Genomic DNA, 16,569 nt, shown 5'->3' on the forward strand with positions numbered 1-16,569 from the left:
ATACTTTCCAGTACACACTTATCCCAGGACTGGCCAGTGCAACACCCGTGCACCATGAGAATACTTTTTCAAAAAATAAAGAAAATACGTGAAAAAGTTCCATTACAGTAAAAACTCTATTTACGGTAATTACTGTGGCTTGAAAGAAAACGAAGGCTGCTGAGCCGACTGTCCAGGGTTAGTCTCTAGCCACCCAGAATCTAGTGCGGCTTCCCACCTACCACTTGCCCCCTCTGCCCAGCAGCGACTCCCGGATTGGTTACCGGTTCCAATCACCCAATAGCACCAATGCTAGTAGCCCCCTCCAAACGCCACTGGTTCCATCCCATTCCCACTACAGTGCTCGGCTACCAACGGGGCAGGTAGGCGTCACATTCCTTGCCTAGCCTAGCCTAGCGCAGCCAGGTCTGGCCTAGTACTGTTGTTTCCAGCTGAGCCTAGGATAGACTCTACCGTGCTTCCAGTGCGAGCTTCTCCTTCCCGAACCTCGACTGGTTCCTTCTAACTTTTCATGGTTTCTGAACATCAACGATTTTTCAAAACATATGGAAAAGCTCACAAATGGACTTCATACCATATAATTGAACGTTAGTGCTTAAACATAATAATAGGTTTTAAGTTGAATACGTCGGAAAGAAGCTGTAAACAGAAGTATAACAACAGAATGGTATGTGAGAGGGCACTACATGAACATTAATTGCGTATTATGTGCGAAAGAATGGAGTTTTCAAGACAGATGAATTTAACAAGGAACCAATGAAGATTGACTGGAAAGAATCTTGTACCAATATGAATATAAACTCGAGTGTAAAAGAGTACCAGCAAAGATGATCTGCGTTATGTGACATGTTTCGACATATGTTAAACAGACAAACTACGTATATGTGGGTTAGAGTTTATGACTACGATGGAATGATAAAAGTTGATAATATTAGAATGGAAGACCACTAGGCGATCAAATAAAGCAAACACAATCATGAGGTGTGTGTATCATATCATATCTGACTAATGAATACACCATTAATCGGTTTTTCGTGAATACGGAAGAAATTGTACAATGAGAAGTTACCAATACGATTGTTCCACAATATGAAATGAAGGAAAAGTAATGAAAACTCCAACTCAATTTGCACGGTGTAGTACGCACACCTGAGAAATTCATAAATTTACTAACATTATCATTTTACAAAAAATGTTTTAACAGTCTGACGCTATTACTATCCGTACCAGAAAGGTTATCTCCAACCCATTGTTGGCTAGAAAGCAATTTGTCATTGACGTCTTGCACCCAAACAGAGCTAACGTTTCCAAGGATGAATTGCGTGAAAAGTTGGCTGAAGTCTACAAGGCTGAAAAGGACGCTGTTTCCGTCTTCGGTTTCAGAACCCAATTCGGTGGTGGTAAGTCCGTTGGTTTCGGTTTGGTCTACAACTCTGTTGCTGACGCCAAGAAGTTCGAACCAGCTTACAGATTAGTCAGATACGGTTTGGCTGAAAAGGTCGAAAAGGCTTCCAGACAACAAAGAAAGCAAAGAAAGAACAGAGGTAAGAAGGTCTTCGGTACCGGTAAGTCCTTGGCCAAGAAGGCTGCCAGACGTAACGCTGATTAAATTTAATGAACACACACAACACTCTCATAACCAATATTACAAGTTGCATTACTTTAATTTTTTTATATTTTTTGGTTTGTTAATGTCGTTCATTTAAATTTAACTCTATATTAGCATCAATCGTCGTGCTGCTGGAATTTGTCGTTCTATTACTTCTCAAAATCTCTTTATATGTATTTCTATATATGTAAAAAAACCACAAATACAATATAATTTGTTTCCATTGATGCCCAGTGATGTTAGCAAGCACGAATGCCTGGCGGCTGTTTTTCCAGGCTTTGTGTGTCTACCCTCCTCATTCCACGTAGTGAATGCCATTCCGCGTAATGTAAAGTAAATAATAAGATTAAATGAAAAAAGAGAATATGGGATCGATTTTAGATACTTGGGCAATAACAACGAATAAGCAAAGCACCATCAAAGAATACGGATAAGATTGCGAACCGCCATAGTTGCATTCATATTAGATTTGACCTAGACAATAAACATGTTTGGTCTTGGAAGATTATTTTACGTTGTGCTACTTCTTATCAACTCAATTGCTGTTTTAAGTGAAGAAAGGTTCCTAAGTCGAAGTATGTTTTAAGCATGGTTGAACGCTAGCTTAAGTGAACAAATAAAAGAATAAAATTCAATAATACTAACTAATAAAAACAATCAGTCGGGCTTGGAAGACAATCAAACCAAGCTGTCTTTGGACAGCAAGAGAATACTACGAAATCTAAACTTGTGCAATTAATTACTGCTGTGCAAACACTTTTGAGAAGTATGTTCATATGTTTTTAGCTGAAGTCCCATCGGATGGGTTATTTGTGCTACACTGCACTCAACACCTTATGAGACGTCTTTATGATCACCGTTCATGTTTACTAACATCTTTCTTGAATGATTTTATTTTATCGTTCAATACTTACATTAATTTTAGTTCCGTTAATTGGTATCAATATTTTAGTAATAATATATGAAGTTATTCTAGGATAATTACATATACAATAGCAATAGGATTAGTAGAAGCTGTAGTGATAATACATGGATATTAAAGATTACTGATGATTATTATTTTGTTATTATATACCATAATTATGGTATAGTTTTTCATTACAAAAAATAGCTATCTAAAGGATGACCTAATATCTTTTCACAATGTCAAAGACAAGCAAAAAAATAGTTAAAGAATTGAATGGAATTCATTACAACAAAACTTTGTCAACGTCACACCAATTTCCGAAGGGTGTGAATTGTGTTTTTCATTAGAAAGTTCTAGATTCGTTTACTTTGTCCTCAATAAAAGAGCTCAATATATCCAGCTTGGAGTTTTCCTTTGTCATGCGATTCCAATTGCTAACCCTTTTACCACCAACCATAGAGGTCTCTAGGTTTAAGGTGAAATAAAATAACAAGCAATCGTAGATGAAAAGGTACTGGTTAATATTCTGAACCATTGATATACGTTGTCTTCTGAATTGATTGACAGTTGTAGCGATTGGGTCAAATACCGAGTTAAAGTTAAGTTTATTAGACGCAATGCTGTGATTATTGCACTGGATATTATTGGAAGTTTTGTTACTAGACAATGGCGAACATTTAGAGGTGGTTGGAGATACTTCAGGAGTAATAGAGCCAGATAGGTTCCCTGATAGATCCATTGAATCGTTGTCTTTAAACTTCGCTAAGTTCGATAAAACAGAGTCAACAGCACACAAAGTTCCTGTTCTGCCACATCCTGCAGAACAGTGAACAAGAACTGTTGTGATGTAATCAGGATTGAAGACCTCTTGAACAAATAATTTATCTATAATAAAGTTCTTCAAGTTAATGAGCTGTAAAATTTCATTAGGTTTGAGTAATGTTCCTAAATCTGGCCAATCTCTAATCTGAAGTTGTAATAGCTGGAATTTGCTCTCTCCATTATTGTAAGTAAGTTGAATTCTGCGGATTATAATATCAGAATTAGATGACTTATGGGAATCTTGGTTTAGATTCAAGTGCTTCAAGAATTTTGAGGCGAACATATCTTCCTCGGGATTCATTTCCTTTCCAACTGGTTTTCCACATTGTAGAGTACTATACTCGTCCAACAATTCAACCTTAATCCCATCATAAGTTCCATCAGCCCAGAATTTGCAACATTTTTCAACACCATTTTCATACTCGTCCGTTAATGTTAATATTAAAGGAACATTATTATTTAGGATACAAGTGTAGAAATCTGAGATTGTATCCTTTAAGGGGGCCTGTGTGGCAATATAACGAACGGATTTGAATGGTGAAGGCTCTGCTGTAGTTTTCTTAATTTCATCGTAAGGGTTTACTAGGTAATTGGCATTAATATACGTGTTCCAAATATCCTCTTGTTCTTCCTCTTGATTCTTTTGAGGTACATCGGAGCTACTTCCATCGTGGGAGTTAGTTGGGGAATGTCCTGGCGAATTTCCGTATTTACCAGAATTTAGATTGTAATGTGAAAGCTTGACCCTAGTGTGTTCATATGGGAATATATCTTTATAACGGTTTTTGGTTCCGAATTCGACACCTGAAGAGATGGTAATACTTTGCAAATTCTCATCAGAATCATCATCCTCTTCACAGGAGGTCTGATTAGCGTGAGACATCGTGGAGGAAGATATAGAAGAAGAACTACCATTTCCATTTAGCAGAGTAGCAGAGGAAAAAGAGCCAAGTAGCCGGTGCAATCTTTTCCTCTCGAGCATCTCGAGCCTTTGGAATTTCGAAATAAATTGTAGTTTTGGTGTAGTCATTAGTTTGCAAAACCAAGGCGGTATAACCTTAGATATTTCTGTTGAGTCAAACTTGTTAAATAGGCTGTCAAACTTTACTTGGAATGTTAATTTGGAAGTGTCATAAGCACTGCTGGTAAGATCCACAGAGCTCGAAGGAGATAGTGATTTTTTATGGGAATGGGTATCAAAAAGTCTTTTTGGAGGAGGAGAGTTTATTGACCTGGAATCCCCATTGTCAGTAGTAGTGTTGGCTGACGACGAGTCCGTAGTGGGGAATTTGAACGAGCGGAGAGTCCTTTCTGATTCGAGGAATGAGTTTCTTTGGGAGCGTTCGTTGATTTCAACCGCCTTTACGTAACTATCCAAATCGGAGATATCCTGCTCTATTTGTGATAGTTTGAACGTGGGCTGTTGTTGATTGGATAAGTTCGTTGGTAAAGTGAATCCGAATAACGAAGAAAGTGGGGAAGACGCCGATACTGGCGAGCCCGAGAAAGTTCTTGAGCTAGTCAATTGTGGTGGTTGATGCAGAGGAGAAGCCGAATGAGACTGGGACCTGCCAAACAGTTTTGTATGCGGCTGCACTGGAGAGGTTGCCGACAGCGGCTGAGGCGAGTCGATCGAGTCAGTTGAGGAACATGTAGGGTCCAGGAGGTCGCCAGGGCCAATTTCGACGTCCTGCGGGAATTGTTTATTGAACTCGTCAAAGCCGTCTGCTAAAACGTAAACGGATGGTTTTTGGTGATTCTGCGACTCGTGATCTAGGATTTTGGAAGAGATACCGAAGCAAGCGAGCGAGACGGATGTATCTGTTTGGTTTGGAACATTATCGTAGATGACAACAGTGGAGTTGAATTTTTGATCAGGCGAGGAACCGAGTAAATATTCTGCTAGTGTTTCCTTTGCTGGTGCTGGCAAGTTCCCGATGAGTCTTTCCAGGTTGAAGTTTTTTCTTTTGAGCAAAGTGGAAGGTAGGCTTAAATGTAGCGCTGAGGCTATATGTGATTTTGCGTAGTCAACGTAAGGTCTTGTATCGAATATGATGAGTATTTCGTTTTCATTGTCTATTTTGTTAAAGAGGGTGTGAAACTCTTCAGAAGAAATGAGCGAGCAATCTTTATGGTTTCTGAACCGCATTTCCTTAGACCTGATGATCGGTATCACTGGGGAGCTGTTGCATTTCATGGCTATTCTACGTGGATTTGCAAATGTGCAAGAAGCAGAAGATCTGTGGGTGGATAGTGGATTTGGAGTTGAAACCATGCTTGATTTTGGCGTCGTCACAGCCGTATCAGCTGTGCCGGCCGAAACAGCAGCAGCAGCAGCGGCAGCAGAAGTTGCAACTGTTGGTGATGAGGAAACAGGTTGGAATGCACACGAGCTTTCGGTGATGGCATCTACCGAGTACCTTTTGTCTGGCAAATGGAGGTGCTGTTGTTGCATGATTTTTTCATCCACCAAAGTGGACGAGCTGCTCAATACTGACGAGGTTTCAGAGTTGAAAGAGTTGTTAGCTGACGATTGGCGCTCCTTCAGGACCGCTGGCATAGTCAGGGAAAACGGTTTGGGCACTGGTTTGGAAAAAGTGGGAGATTCTTGAATGTACTTGGGACTGTGCATTTGCCCACCCAGATGTATTGAATCTGCCGATTCCATCACTGTGAACTTGGCAGTTGATCGCGCGACTGAGAAACGTGGTTGATGTACTAGTGGTAGTATACTAAAGTTATGTTGAAAAGGTATTATTGAAATTGGTAAAACAAAAGATGAGCTCTTCTTTTACACAGGGTGGATGTGTATGTGTGTATGTTGTATTTGTCTGCCTATTGTTTTAATGGTTCACAGATCCGATGGCAGCAAAAAAAGAAAAGATAAGTGACAGATTCACAGATAAACGTGCAGGAAGCCATTGAAACGAACCCAAGAAGAAGTAGCTATAGCGTAACGTAAATGTAAAACAACATAGTATATACAGAAAAGTGTTCAAACGGACCAAGGACCAAGGACCAAGTCCATTGCGGTGGCAGGAGTGTCTGGAACAATGGACAAGGTTCGGACTACGGTTTCTCGGAAAACATCCAGACGCCGTGTTTTCCACTCCTGTTCAAAAGAACGGGTCCACGATATCAATCGCTAAAAAAAGACCAGTTGGACCCATTACCAAAGATAAAGAAGAGGAAGAAGAAAAAGAAGAAAAAAAAAAAAAAGGACCCAGCAACTCGCACAAAATGAGAGACAAAAGTAACGTAAAGTTGTGGTACAAGACGTTGTCCAAGACTTTGGGATGTCAAGGACCAGCTAGCTTCTAAGTATGTTTCCCGGCTGGTTGTGGCGCTGAGTTGCGCTGAGTTGCGCTGAGTTACATTGGGGTTCTACTGCTGTTTTTGAGTGTCGTCATTCGAAAACCAAAATTCCTGATAACATCTTGCAGTTCGGAATATTACAGTGTGCAGTATTGTGCGACGAAACGGGTGCGTGGCGCGTGCCTGTGCCCGGGGGAACGCGACGTTTTCTGGGGTCCAAAAAAACACGAACACAAAAAGAAAGAGACTACAGGAAATCCGTGATGACTGGCTGTTTGTTGCTGGGTTCAGGCAAATTGAGAATGACGTAGAACCTAGAAGAGTCAATAGGCTGGAATCAAAAAAAAAAAGTACAAAACATAATCTACACAAATGCTGAAAGTTTCTTTTACAGAAACGTGCGTAGCACTAGGAACCCGCAGCAGTTATGTGCGCGGGCCTACAAGTATTCGAGGCCCCCAATGGTGTTTTTTTTCTTTTCTTGGTTTTTTTTTCGATTTTGTTTTTATTTTTTAATTTTTTTCTTAACCAAGAGCTCTTTTGTTTTTGTGTATTATGTACACACTCACACAGGTCCGTAGCATACCGTCCGAGGACTGTAAGGACTCTCTGGATGACGTTCCAGACCCTGGGCACTTTTGCACAAGAATAGTAATATTTGCTTGAGTAGAGGTGGAGAGGGCAGGGCGAGAACATTTTTTTTTTGATTCTTATTTTGGAGATGCGCACGTAGATGATAGCCGTGTCTCTCGTGAAAAGACGAAAACATTACAGATCACGTGGCATGATCGTATACGATGCGATGCGATGCAACATGACCTCACTCGTCGTGCCACACGAGTATTATCGGGTAAACCCAGGAGCCGAATTCACGTGCCAATGAGTGAGTTTTTTTTTGTCTTCTTTTCATATTACCCGGCCCGGATCCGTTCGTCGCCGTCGTCGTCGTTGGGTTTGAGGTTCCCATTTGTTACCCTCCTCCGCTGAGGAAACCACACAGGATTGTTTTAGGTTTATTACTCTTTTCTTGGTATTTCTTTTCGGTTCCTAGCATTGGCTCATCGCTCTCTCTCTTCACAATCAATATACAATTAGTACCTCTATCTCTTTACATCTACATTAAGACAACACACAGTGTCTAACTAATTGGTTTTGATTCATTCTCGGGTCATTTTGCTCCTTAGTTAAGCTGTACCAAAACCAAACCTCATTGTATTAAAGATGTCCTTCTCATTGCGTTTGCTTTCCCGCACTGCTTCCAAGGTCGCAACCCGTCCAGCCTCTGTCCAAATCGCAAAGAATGTCGTTGCTCGCCCAACCTTCGTCAACTTCCCTCGTTACTTCTCCTCTCGCGCTGTTGCGTTCAACCAACACACCACTAAAGTGGTTCAAATCTTGAACAGCGAAGTCGAACTGGAAACCTCCCAACAAATCAAGGAATTGCCTGAAGAAGTTGCTAGCTTCTTGGAAACTTACAAGTTCGAAACGGTCGAAAACAAGGGCAACAATTTGGCTCACATCAAGAGAGAATCAGCCACTGAAACTGTTAACGTTTTCTTCGACGTGGCTCAAGTGGCAAATTTGCCAGTGGACCCAGCCGCTTTGGACCAAGCCGAAGAATCGATGGAAGAAGACTTCGATTCTATGGCCGACAACTTCTTCAACGTTAATGTTGTTGTCGTCAAGAAGGCCGACAACACCGCTGTCGCTTTTGAGCTGTTGATGAACATGCAAGAAGGAAACTTCTTTGTCGATTCCGTTACCCCATACGAATCCGCTGATGCTGCTTTGAACGAATCTGCCGAAGCAGAAGTTAAGAGAGAATTGCGTTACCACGGCCCTCCATTCTCCAACTTGGATGAATCCCTACAAGAATCATTGGAATCCTACTTGGAATCCAGAGGTATCACCAACCAATTGGTTTCCTTCATCTCAAACTACTCCGAGTTTAAGGAAAACAACGAATATATCCAATGGTTGAACAACATGAAGAAATTCTTCGATTAAAGGCGAAAACCACTCCTAACCTAACCATATACCTGACTTGTAAATAAAATAAATGATGGGAGGTTCAACCGGAACGGCAGAATAATCTCAATCTTATATTACGTAAATAAATTACCATTCTTCTCTTATATATATGAATTTACACTGACTTACAATATATTAACAAATACCGTACATCAATATATGAAATGAAAATAATGGTAATAACATCTAGCATCCCATTCCTCTATAATACTATTTACATGCTAACCGGGATGATTACTCAAAATCCATTTACCGACGTGCTCAAAATTAATGAACAGTACTGTTTGAATGCCTTTTCGATTTCATTGCCTGTAGAATCCTTACCATTCTCTAAATTCTCAACAATCTCCAACAGTCTCTTTCTTAAACGCATAACATGTCTCTTGAACAAAAACTTCTTTTTCTCGATACTAGCTGATTGTTCTTCAGGTTCTAGTTGTACTTTTTTTAGCTGCTCATCCGACAAAGTTAACGATGTTTCAATAATCTTGACAAACCGTACCGCTTCTAAGTATATAAATCGCATGTTGCTTAGTGTTATGCCTTTATGTCTAATAAGCATAGCATTATCATACAGCATTGTTCGAATGAACTCATCCATTATGGCCTTCTTCTGTACTAAGGGCAGAGTTTCCTTGCAAGGTGACACAACATTCCACAAGAACATCCATGCTTTCCACTTGATATAGCTTTCATTTTGCCCTTTTTCCGAACGTAAAACAGAACTCTCATTTTCTTTGATAAAACTGACACATGATTGAACTAGATTGGAGGCCTTTTCAGGATCTGAGTTGTTAATCTTTTTAGAAGCTTGCCTCTCAAATGCTTTGTAAGTCTTGAGTAGGGCGTGTAGAGGTTCTCTCATACTACCGTTTTCTTCTAACCTCCGATACATCTCACGGCATTTGTATCCACATTCCAAAGGGTATGCTTTGATGATTAGTTCCATATAGGCAAGAATATTCTTGCTGGTTAATGATTCTGAATGATCTTTGCAATATTGTTCAAAAAACGCTATACCGTATTCGTATTCGCCAGTCTTCAGACAGTTTTCTAAAATCAAATGCGCAGTGTATGGTGACATCTTCAATTTCCTCTGGAGCCTCCAATTTTCCATGGTGGGTAATGTTACGAATTCAGGGACCGTGTATTTATAAGTAGTATCTTTTACATTGTATGAATAGAAAGTCTCAATCAATGGTAACACACATCTTGCAAATCTAATATCTTTTCTTGAGTGCCATACATTGGCATAGTGGAAAAACATTTGAGAGTCAATTAATCTTGGGTCTGCCATGTTCATTACGGCATCAGCTCTTTGGATAGCTTCAACTGGATCTTCAATTTTAGAACATCCAATTAAAAGTTGGGTATAGGTAATGGCATCTTTTTTGATACCCTTTGGTCTTAGATCAAAGCATGTGAAGAGATAGCTTGTATCGTTACAGTTTGATAATGCACTTAGGGCGGCGTTGAAGTTAATATTATTTAACCTCTCATCTTCAATCATCTTTACCACGATTTTCACAACCCGCTCTGCGAGTTTTACTGATATTGGTTCTGGTAATTTCGCTAATCCTTGAAATAAAATACTCTCGGTATATTCGTTGGGTGGAATTTGCCACTTCTTACGCCATGTATATAAATCAACGGCAGATTTTCCATCCTTTTCAACAGTAAGATAATGTTCCATCAACGCATTCATTCCCGCTGCACCATTCGGTCCAGCTAACTTTATTAAAAATAAAGCTTTTTGCAGCTGGTCTCTCTTACAAAACTTTTGCACATCCTTTTGAACCAACACAGAATCTTTCAACTGTGGTCTTGTAATACCCAACATAGTATACATTAATCTCTTATCCTTTGTAATAGCTAGTAGGCTTGTGTCAGCATCTGAAAGTGGACCTATTTTGGCGAATTTCTCTGCATCTTGAATGTGATATTTTTTCTTAAGTATATCATTAGCTTTCTGCTTTGAGTAACCATACTTTCCTGCCGAAAGTCCCTTCAAACGTTTCTCTTCTACGCGCTTCTTGAGCTCCTTCTCCGTTTGTTTAACCAGCTTCTCCTTCTGTTGAAGAATATTGAGCTTGAGCTTGAGTTGAGAGCCTAAGCCCACAAAGCCAGTGTGGAAAGAACGGGAAAACGGTCTCACTCTAGCACATGATTTAATACAGTGCATTCTAAGTGGTCGAAGTTCCTTGTACCGCTTTAGTTTGCTCGATTTTGTGCTTAATAGCGAGGCGATGAGCTTTCATGTCACATTTTAAAAGTATATTCAGATCAAAAATAATTTCACTTCTTAGAAAGGTATGTCGAATGACTTTCATTAATATTTTGAAAGAAGCTCAATTATAACAAACAAAAAGACATATTTCTCTACCATTCACTCTTTTGAAGCAAACTAAGTTAGCATATGAACTGAAGTGATTCCAGCCGATCGATTTTTTTTTTTGTTGGTTGATTGGTAACAGCGGTCTTTCTTTTAAACTTATAAACACTATATTCATGTTAAGGGAAAACTGATGACAGCCAGAAGCCTCAACCTTCCAGTAGCTGTACTCCAGGATCGCTATCTCAGAACTGAAAATCCAAACTATAGAGGATATTCAGATGCTAAAGATTACAACTTGGCGCTTTCAAAGTTACCTGGCTGGGAGCAAAGATTGAATTCCCTATTATTGGAAAATCGATATGCAGAAGCAATATTGTTCATTAATACTGACCCCTTGATGGTCAGCATAGGTTTCTACAAAAAAATTAAGCTTTTAATGAGAATACATATCCTAAATACACATTACAAGGCTCTTTTAGACTTCGAACCCAGACTCAACGTTCAAGCAATTACATCTGATTCTAGTGAATTTTCGGACTTTATCGAGTGTAAATTACTATTGATATTAAATTGGTATCTTAGAGGTGAATTTCATCAGTGCTTGCAAAGGTTCATACAACTATTGATAGATATACCTAATTTGGTGGATATAATGGAAAATTTACCAACAAATGATGTGTTTGTGACTACAGAAACTATTTTGTATATTGTGACAATGTGTGCGTTAATTACTATCCCCTTAGACAATTTGGACACGTTCATTCATCTAGCGGAACTCGAGCAGTTCAATGAAAAATTCAACACTCTCATGGTAAAGGCGCGTTTAATTATTGGTAGTAAATTCAGACGTTTTTTCAAATGGTGGCACAACGATATGAATGACATATGTTCCAATAACTATTTCTTGAGTAAAAAATGGGAACTTGTTTCTAGTACCATGCGCCAAAAGATTTATGCTTTCTATTTGAGAATATCAAATAAATTGAAGATAAGCTACCTTTCAGAAAAGCTTGAAATACCTTTAGACGTGGTAAACCAAGAGGTTAATCAGTTAATCAGAGAAGCTTGCTTGAATTTTAGAGTTCAGGACGGGTTCGTGTACTTTTTGCCATACGATGCAAGGGATGCTCTGGTGCATAATATAATAAAGGAAGATATTCTATTGAATAAGAAACTTACGCGCTTACGACATCAAAACAGCAATCTCAAACTGGTGATTGCAGAAAATCTTTCAGTGAGAAGAAATCGACAGCAACATAAAACGAAATGCCCTAATGAGAAGCCTATGGACCAAGAAGAGATATTTGCTAACAGCGATAGCGAAATGTCTAATGATAACACGGATAGTTTCGGCTAGATTAAATACCTTAATTTATTCTTCTTAAGTAAGTACTATGTACAAGTCATTACATTATCCATTCCGTATACATTTACATCAAAAATCAAGTGGACTGACAACATCATGCTCTATCTTAGTTGAAATACCATTTTGCATGATATTTTCAAGATCTGCAATCTCCTTCACAGCTTCCATGGTCAAGTTTGTGTAGGTGTCCATACCAATGGCAATATCATCTTCAATTCTGATACCAATATTTCTGAAATATGCCGGATATTTTGGATCGTCAGGAATGTATAAACCTGGTTCAATAGTTATAACCTGGTTTTCTTGCAGTGGTTGGTGTCTGGATATTTCAGGAACATCATGCACGTCTAGACCTAGATTATGACCAATGTAATGGGGATATATTTCATTTATATCCCAGGTGCTTAAGCTGCTTAAGCCAATATTCTTCAATTCTTCTTTAAAGAACTGCAAACTCTTCTCATGAATTTGATGTAAAGATATGACATTATGAGCACAACATAGTTCGATACATTTTCTTTGAACTGTTAAGACTACTTCATACAAGTCACGTTGGGCGTCGGTAAACTTTCCGGAGACAGGCCATGTTCTTGATATATCAGAACAATATCCTCCAATAGCACCTGATGCATCAACTAGGACCATTTCATCGTCAAACATAACATCATCATTTCTAGTGTAGTGAATACACAATGCATTTTCTCCAGTACCGATTACTGGAACGTAAGCTGAACGGTCACAGCCACCTTCAATAAATTTGTATTCAAGGAAAGCACCTAATGTTCTTTCGTTGCGAAATCTTTTGGCATATGCTTGATTATAAGCTCTACCTGAAATTTGACCAGCCCTTCTCATGACACGTAGTTCAGCAGGGGATTTAATGCTTCTTAAATTGGCAATTATCTTTTTCAAGGGCATTAAATTCTTTACGCCGCTAGTGTTTTTTATCATGTTAAGGATTGTATTTTGCTTCTGTGATTCATTCTTCAATGAAAAGAATTCACTGAAAAAAGCACCAGAGTTTTTTGCCGTATTGTTGGTATCAAAGTAGATATTGTCGCATCTTTTGATAATCTTATCGACGTATTTTTCTAAATTTTCATTACTTGTTGCCTCGTCTGCATTGAATATTTCTTGAGCTCCCTCCACTCCTGTACGGAAACCTTCCCATTTTTCAGCAAATGAATCCTTTGGAGGTACTATCATATGCAAAACAACGTTTTCAGGATCATTATCCGGTTTTTCTAAAATCATTACGGAATCTGGTTCATTCCAACCGGTAAGGTAAAAGAGATCATTGTTCTGTTGAAATGGATAAAAAACGGGACCCGATGCATATTTCATTTGGGAGCCGGCAATGATAGCACATGATCTCGGGACAAGTTTGCTTGCAAGTTTCACTCTTCTCTTAAAATATTCTAAAGCTGTAATTCCGGGGGTCAATTCTCCTTGTTTCAAAAGATATGGCCTAGTTTCGTGAATAGGTTGTCCGCAATTTATCGGCAGTCTTTGCCTATTAACAAACTGTTTTAATTCAGGTTTCGTCCCGAAATTTCTTCTTGAGATAACTCTCAAAAAGTTGGGATTGAATAACATCTAAGGTAGAACTATGTCTTGTTGGTTATATGCTATAGCAATTAATTATATTATTCTGAATACGAAGAAACATGTACTTCCTTGAAATAAAGCGCCGCTCTAACTCACATTACTTTTCGCTCACTTAGCTTTTATATCACTCTTGATTTTTTTTCGGAATGCTCAAATTGTAGCGATTTCGGACTAAAAAAAAAAAAAAGAGAATAAAAACGTCACTAAGAGACCGTGATATTGAGCGTTAAATTGGAGATGACTTTGCTGAATTACCAGGCACTTTTGAGAGTCTTTTTGGACACACTGATCTTTCTTACTTTTCCCTGGTGCTGGTTATCCTGAGTGTCCAAATCGGATTCGCCTTGGGTTTCATCATCAATATCGTCATTATACGACCTTTTTTTGACAACACTGTCATTACCAAGACTGGTCTTCTCAGTGTCGTTGATATTCAATTTATGGAGGGCCAAAGAATTACTACTTTCGTTATTAACCAATGTTTCTCTCATTTTCTGAAAGGTGTCAGAACACTCTTTTAAGAGCTGTTGGAGTTGTGCCTCTGTTTTAGCGTAATGTTCCGTATAGAAAGAATGTGCTTTTGCGGAGTGTAGCATGAAAGTCCATGCATACTTACCCCTTTTAAGTGGACCACTCGGTGAGACAATCTCATCTGTATCTACCTCAATGAATCCTGATGATCTCAACTGCGTTCCAGAGTAGCTGACTCTGACGTCTTCTTCTACCAAGAAAACTTCATCCATTAAGAGAACAGAAAGTGAGTCGCTCACGATAGATTTGTCTGAAGCTGATGCTGAAGGTCCACTAATAACTGAAACCAGGTCGGAAAAAGAATGTGGGAAGTCTGGTTTTTTTGCCATGTATCTATATATTTTTCTTGTGGTCATAAACCTTTGGAAGTTTCTTGAGTTTGTATCAAGTTTACCATCAGTTAAACATTCTACGCATTCAGGAATGAAACGTCTAGATTCGTTTCCGTAACAAATCGCGAGTAAGAATTTCTTACAACTCATGCATCTGAGCTGCCTTTGCTTGGTCACTGCTTCGGTTACAGTGGTTTTTTCTTCAGACTGCATAGCCTGTGTTGGTTGACATTTCGCTGGTGACGATTTCAAATAGTTTTGAAGCATTTTAGTAGTTTGACTTTGCATTGTCATTTGACTATTTTCAGGAGTCTCTTGGGGAAGTTCGATGTTCTCTTCTAACATATCGAAGGGGTCAAGTTGAGTGGTGGGTCCTGTAGTTAATTGCTGTTGGATAGCGTTGTCGGCTAAAGAAAGCACCTTAAGGCCAACTTTATGTACTGATGTGTTCAAGGATCCCACAGAAAAGGTTTCCAACTCGTTACCTTTTGGCAATGTGATCAAAGTTGGAGGTTCCTTTGTGGCATCTTTGAACAGTTTTGGCTGGTATTCGGAAGGGGCATTTTCATTGAACATTAGTCTCATTGTTAAAAAACGTTTTTCAGGTAAGGGATCAAGCGATTGCGTTATAATAATAAATCTCCTCATCAATTGCTGGACCATTTTCCTCGAATCCAACAAGGAAATAGTGTCTGTTTGATCGTTAATGCTTATTGAGATAGAATCCTGAGAATATTTGAACGAAAAAAGATACGTCTCGATTAGGTCATTTGGATTATTCTCGTCAATGAAAATGCCTAGAGAAATTGCCTTTAGGTAGCCCTTTTTCAAAGATTGGAACACCCCATTTTCCAGCCAGTCTAAAAACAAATCGGCTTCTTCGCTCTTATCTCTGACCAAAGTCTTGATACGAATGCTGGAAGCGCTAAATTTGTCATAGTCTTTATTACATTTCTCTGGCACGAACTTCTGGTCCACAAAGTTATCATCCGGAAACAACCCTCTAAGGAACGCTAGGCAGCCAAAACACATTGTTATCATTGTTTGCACTAGTTTTTGGGATTGATCCTGTGAAATGGCATTTTTTATAGCCACTTCTTCACGCTGTCTAACCTTCTGAATTGTTGACATATTGTTCCTTGGGTAATATTGATTATGTCTAGGGGATTCCTTAATACGTAGACTTTACTCCTCTGTTTCCCTTACTACAGAAGTTGTTTCTTTAAGGGTAGCATATCTCTAGCCGCTGAATAATTTGTTTTCTTTTATAATCTTTTTCTTCTTGATTTTCGGAAAACCGATGATGGTACTTTAGCCGCCATGCTCCAAATCCGGACGTAAATCATATGCGTGTTAGTAAGCTTTCGGCCGAAAAGTTATTTTTTTAAAAAAAAAAGAAAATCAGAAGAAGTGGACGAAATGAAAGAGTCATCGCACGTGACTAAAGCATCTACGGCCATATCTGTGGGTATGAGTAAGCAGTCCTTGTTTTATTCTCCATTCCTCAATACTGCACGTCGCTGTAGGTTACCTTCCAATACCCCAGACTGCATATCTCTTTCTTTCAAACAACAATTTGAACCACAATGGAGTGACACCGCACTGGACTCCCAGTAATCATTGTAACATTGGATAGCAACTCGTGTGGTCAAGACCAATTCTTCTCAATGGCAGCCTGTATTTTTTTTTTTCTTGGTTTTTATTTTTTTTACT

General features: G+C 39.0%; 7 protein-coding genes across 7 annotated transcripts; 3 read left to right on the top strand and 4 right to left on the bottom strand.

The window, feature by feature from the left end:
- Positions 1-664: 664 nt before the first annotated feature.
- On the top strand, positions 665-1,609 carry RPS24A (40S ribosomal protein eS24; the record flags this gene model as incomplete). The annotated part of the gene is made up of 2 exons (XM_022819712.1): positions 665-667; positions 1,205-1,609. The coding sequence occupies 2 exons, from the start codon at positions 665-667 to the stop codon at positions 1,607-1,609; spliced, it is 408 nt and encodes a 135-aa protein (XP_022676250.1).
- A 1,250-nt stretch (positions 1,610-2,859) lies between these two features.
- Positions 2,860-6,006, bottom strand: PTP3 (tyrosine protein phosphatase PTP3; the record flags this gene model as incomplete). The annotated part of the gene is made up of 1 exon (XM_022819713.1): positions 2,860-6,006. The coding sequence occupies one exon, from the start codon at positions 6,004-6,006 to the stop codon at positions 2,860-2,862; it is 3,147 nt and encodes a 1,048-aa protein (XP_022676251.1).
- Positions 6,007-7,874: 1,868 nt separating this feature from the next.
- MAM33 (Mam33p) lies at positions 7,875-8,660 on the top strand (the record flags this gene model as incomplete). Its single annotated transcript, XM_022819714.1, has 1 exon — positions 7,875-8,660. One exon carries the CDS (start codon positions 7,875-7,877, stop codon positions 8,658-8,660), a length of 786 nt encoding a protein of 261 aa, XP_022676252.1.
- A 262-nt stretch (positions 8,661-8,922) lies between these two features.
- MRX1 (Mrx1p) lies at positions 8,923-10,866 on the bottom strand (the record flags this gene model as incomplete). Its single annotated transcript, XM_022819715.1, has 1 exon — positions 8,923-10,866. The coding sequence occupies one exon, from the start codon at positions 10,864-10,866 to the stop codon at positions 8,923-8,925; it is 1,944 nt and encodes a 647-aa protein (XP_022676253.1).
- Positions 10,867-11,209: 343 nt separating this feature from the next.
- On the top strand, positions 11,210-12,376 carry PCI8 (Pci8p; the record flags this gene model as incomplete). Its single annotated transcript, XM_022819716.1, has 1 exon — positions 11,210-12,376. The coding sequence occupies one exon, from the start codon at positions 11,210-11,212 to the stop codon at positions 12,374-12,376; it is 1,167 nt and encodes a 388-aa protein (XP_022676254.1).
- Positions 12,377-12,454: 78 nt separating this feature from the next.
- Positions 12,455-13,981, bottom strand: ICP55 (aminopeptidase; the record flags this gene model as incomplete). Its single annotated transcript, XM_022819717.1, has 1 exon — positions 12,455-13,981. One exon carries the CDS (start codon positions 13,979-13,981, stop codon positions 12,455-12,457), a length of 1,527 nt encoding a protein of 508 aa, XP_022676255.1.
- A 263-nt stretch (positions 13,982-14,244) lies between these two features.
- HOP1 (Hop1p) lies at positions 14,245-15,987 on the bottom strand (the record flags this gene model as incomplete). Its single annotated transcript, XM_022819719.1, has 1 exon — positions 14,245-15,987. The coding sequence occupies one exon, from the start codon at positions 15,985-15,987 to the stop codon at positions 14,245-14,247; it is 1,743 nt and encodes a 580-aa protein (XP_022676256.1).
- Positions 15,988-16,569: the final 582 nt, after the last annotated feature.

This window comes from Kluyveromyces marxianus, chromosome 4 (genome assembly GCF_001417885.1).
Source record: "Kluyveromyces marxianus DMKU3-1042 DNA, complete genome, chromosome 4".
Taxonomy (NCBI): domain Eukaryota; kingdom Fungi; phylum Ascomycota; class Saccharomycetes; order Saccharomycetales; family Saccharomycetaceae; genus Kluyveromyces; species Kluyveromyces marxianus.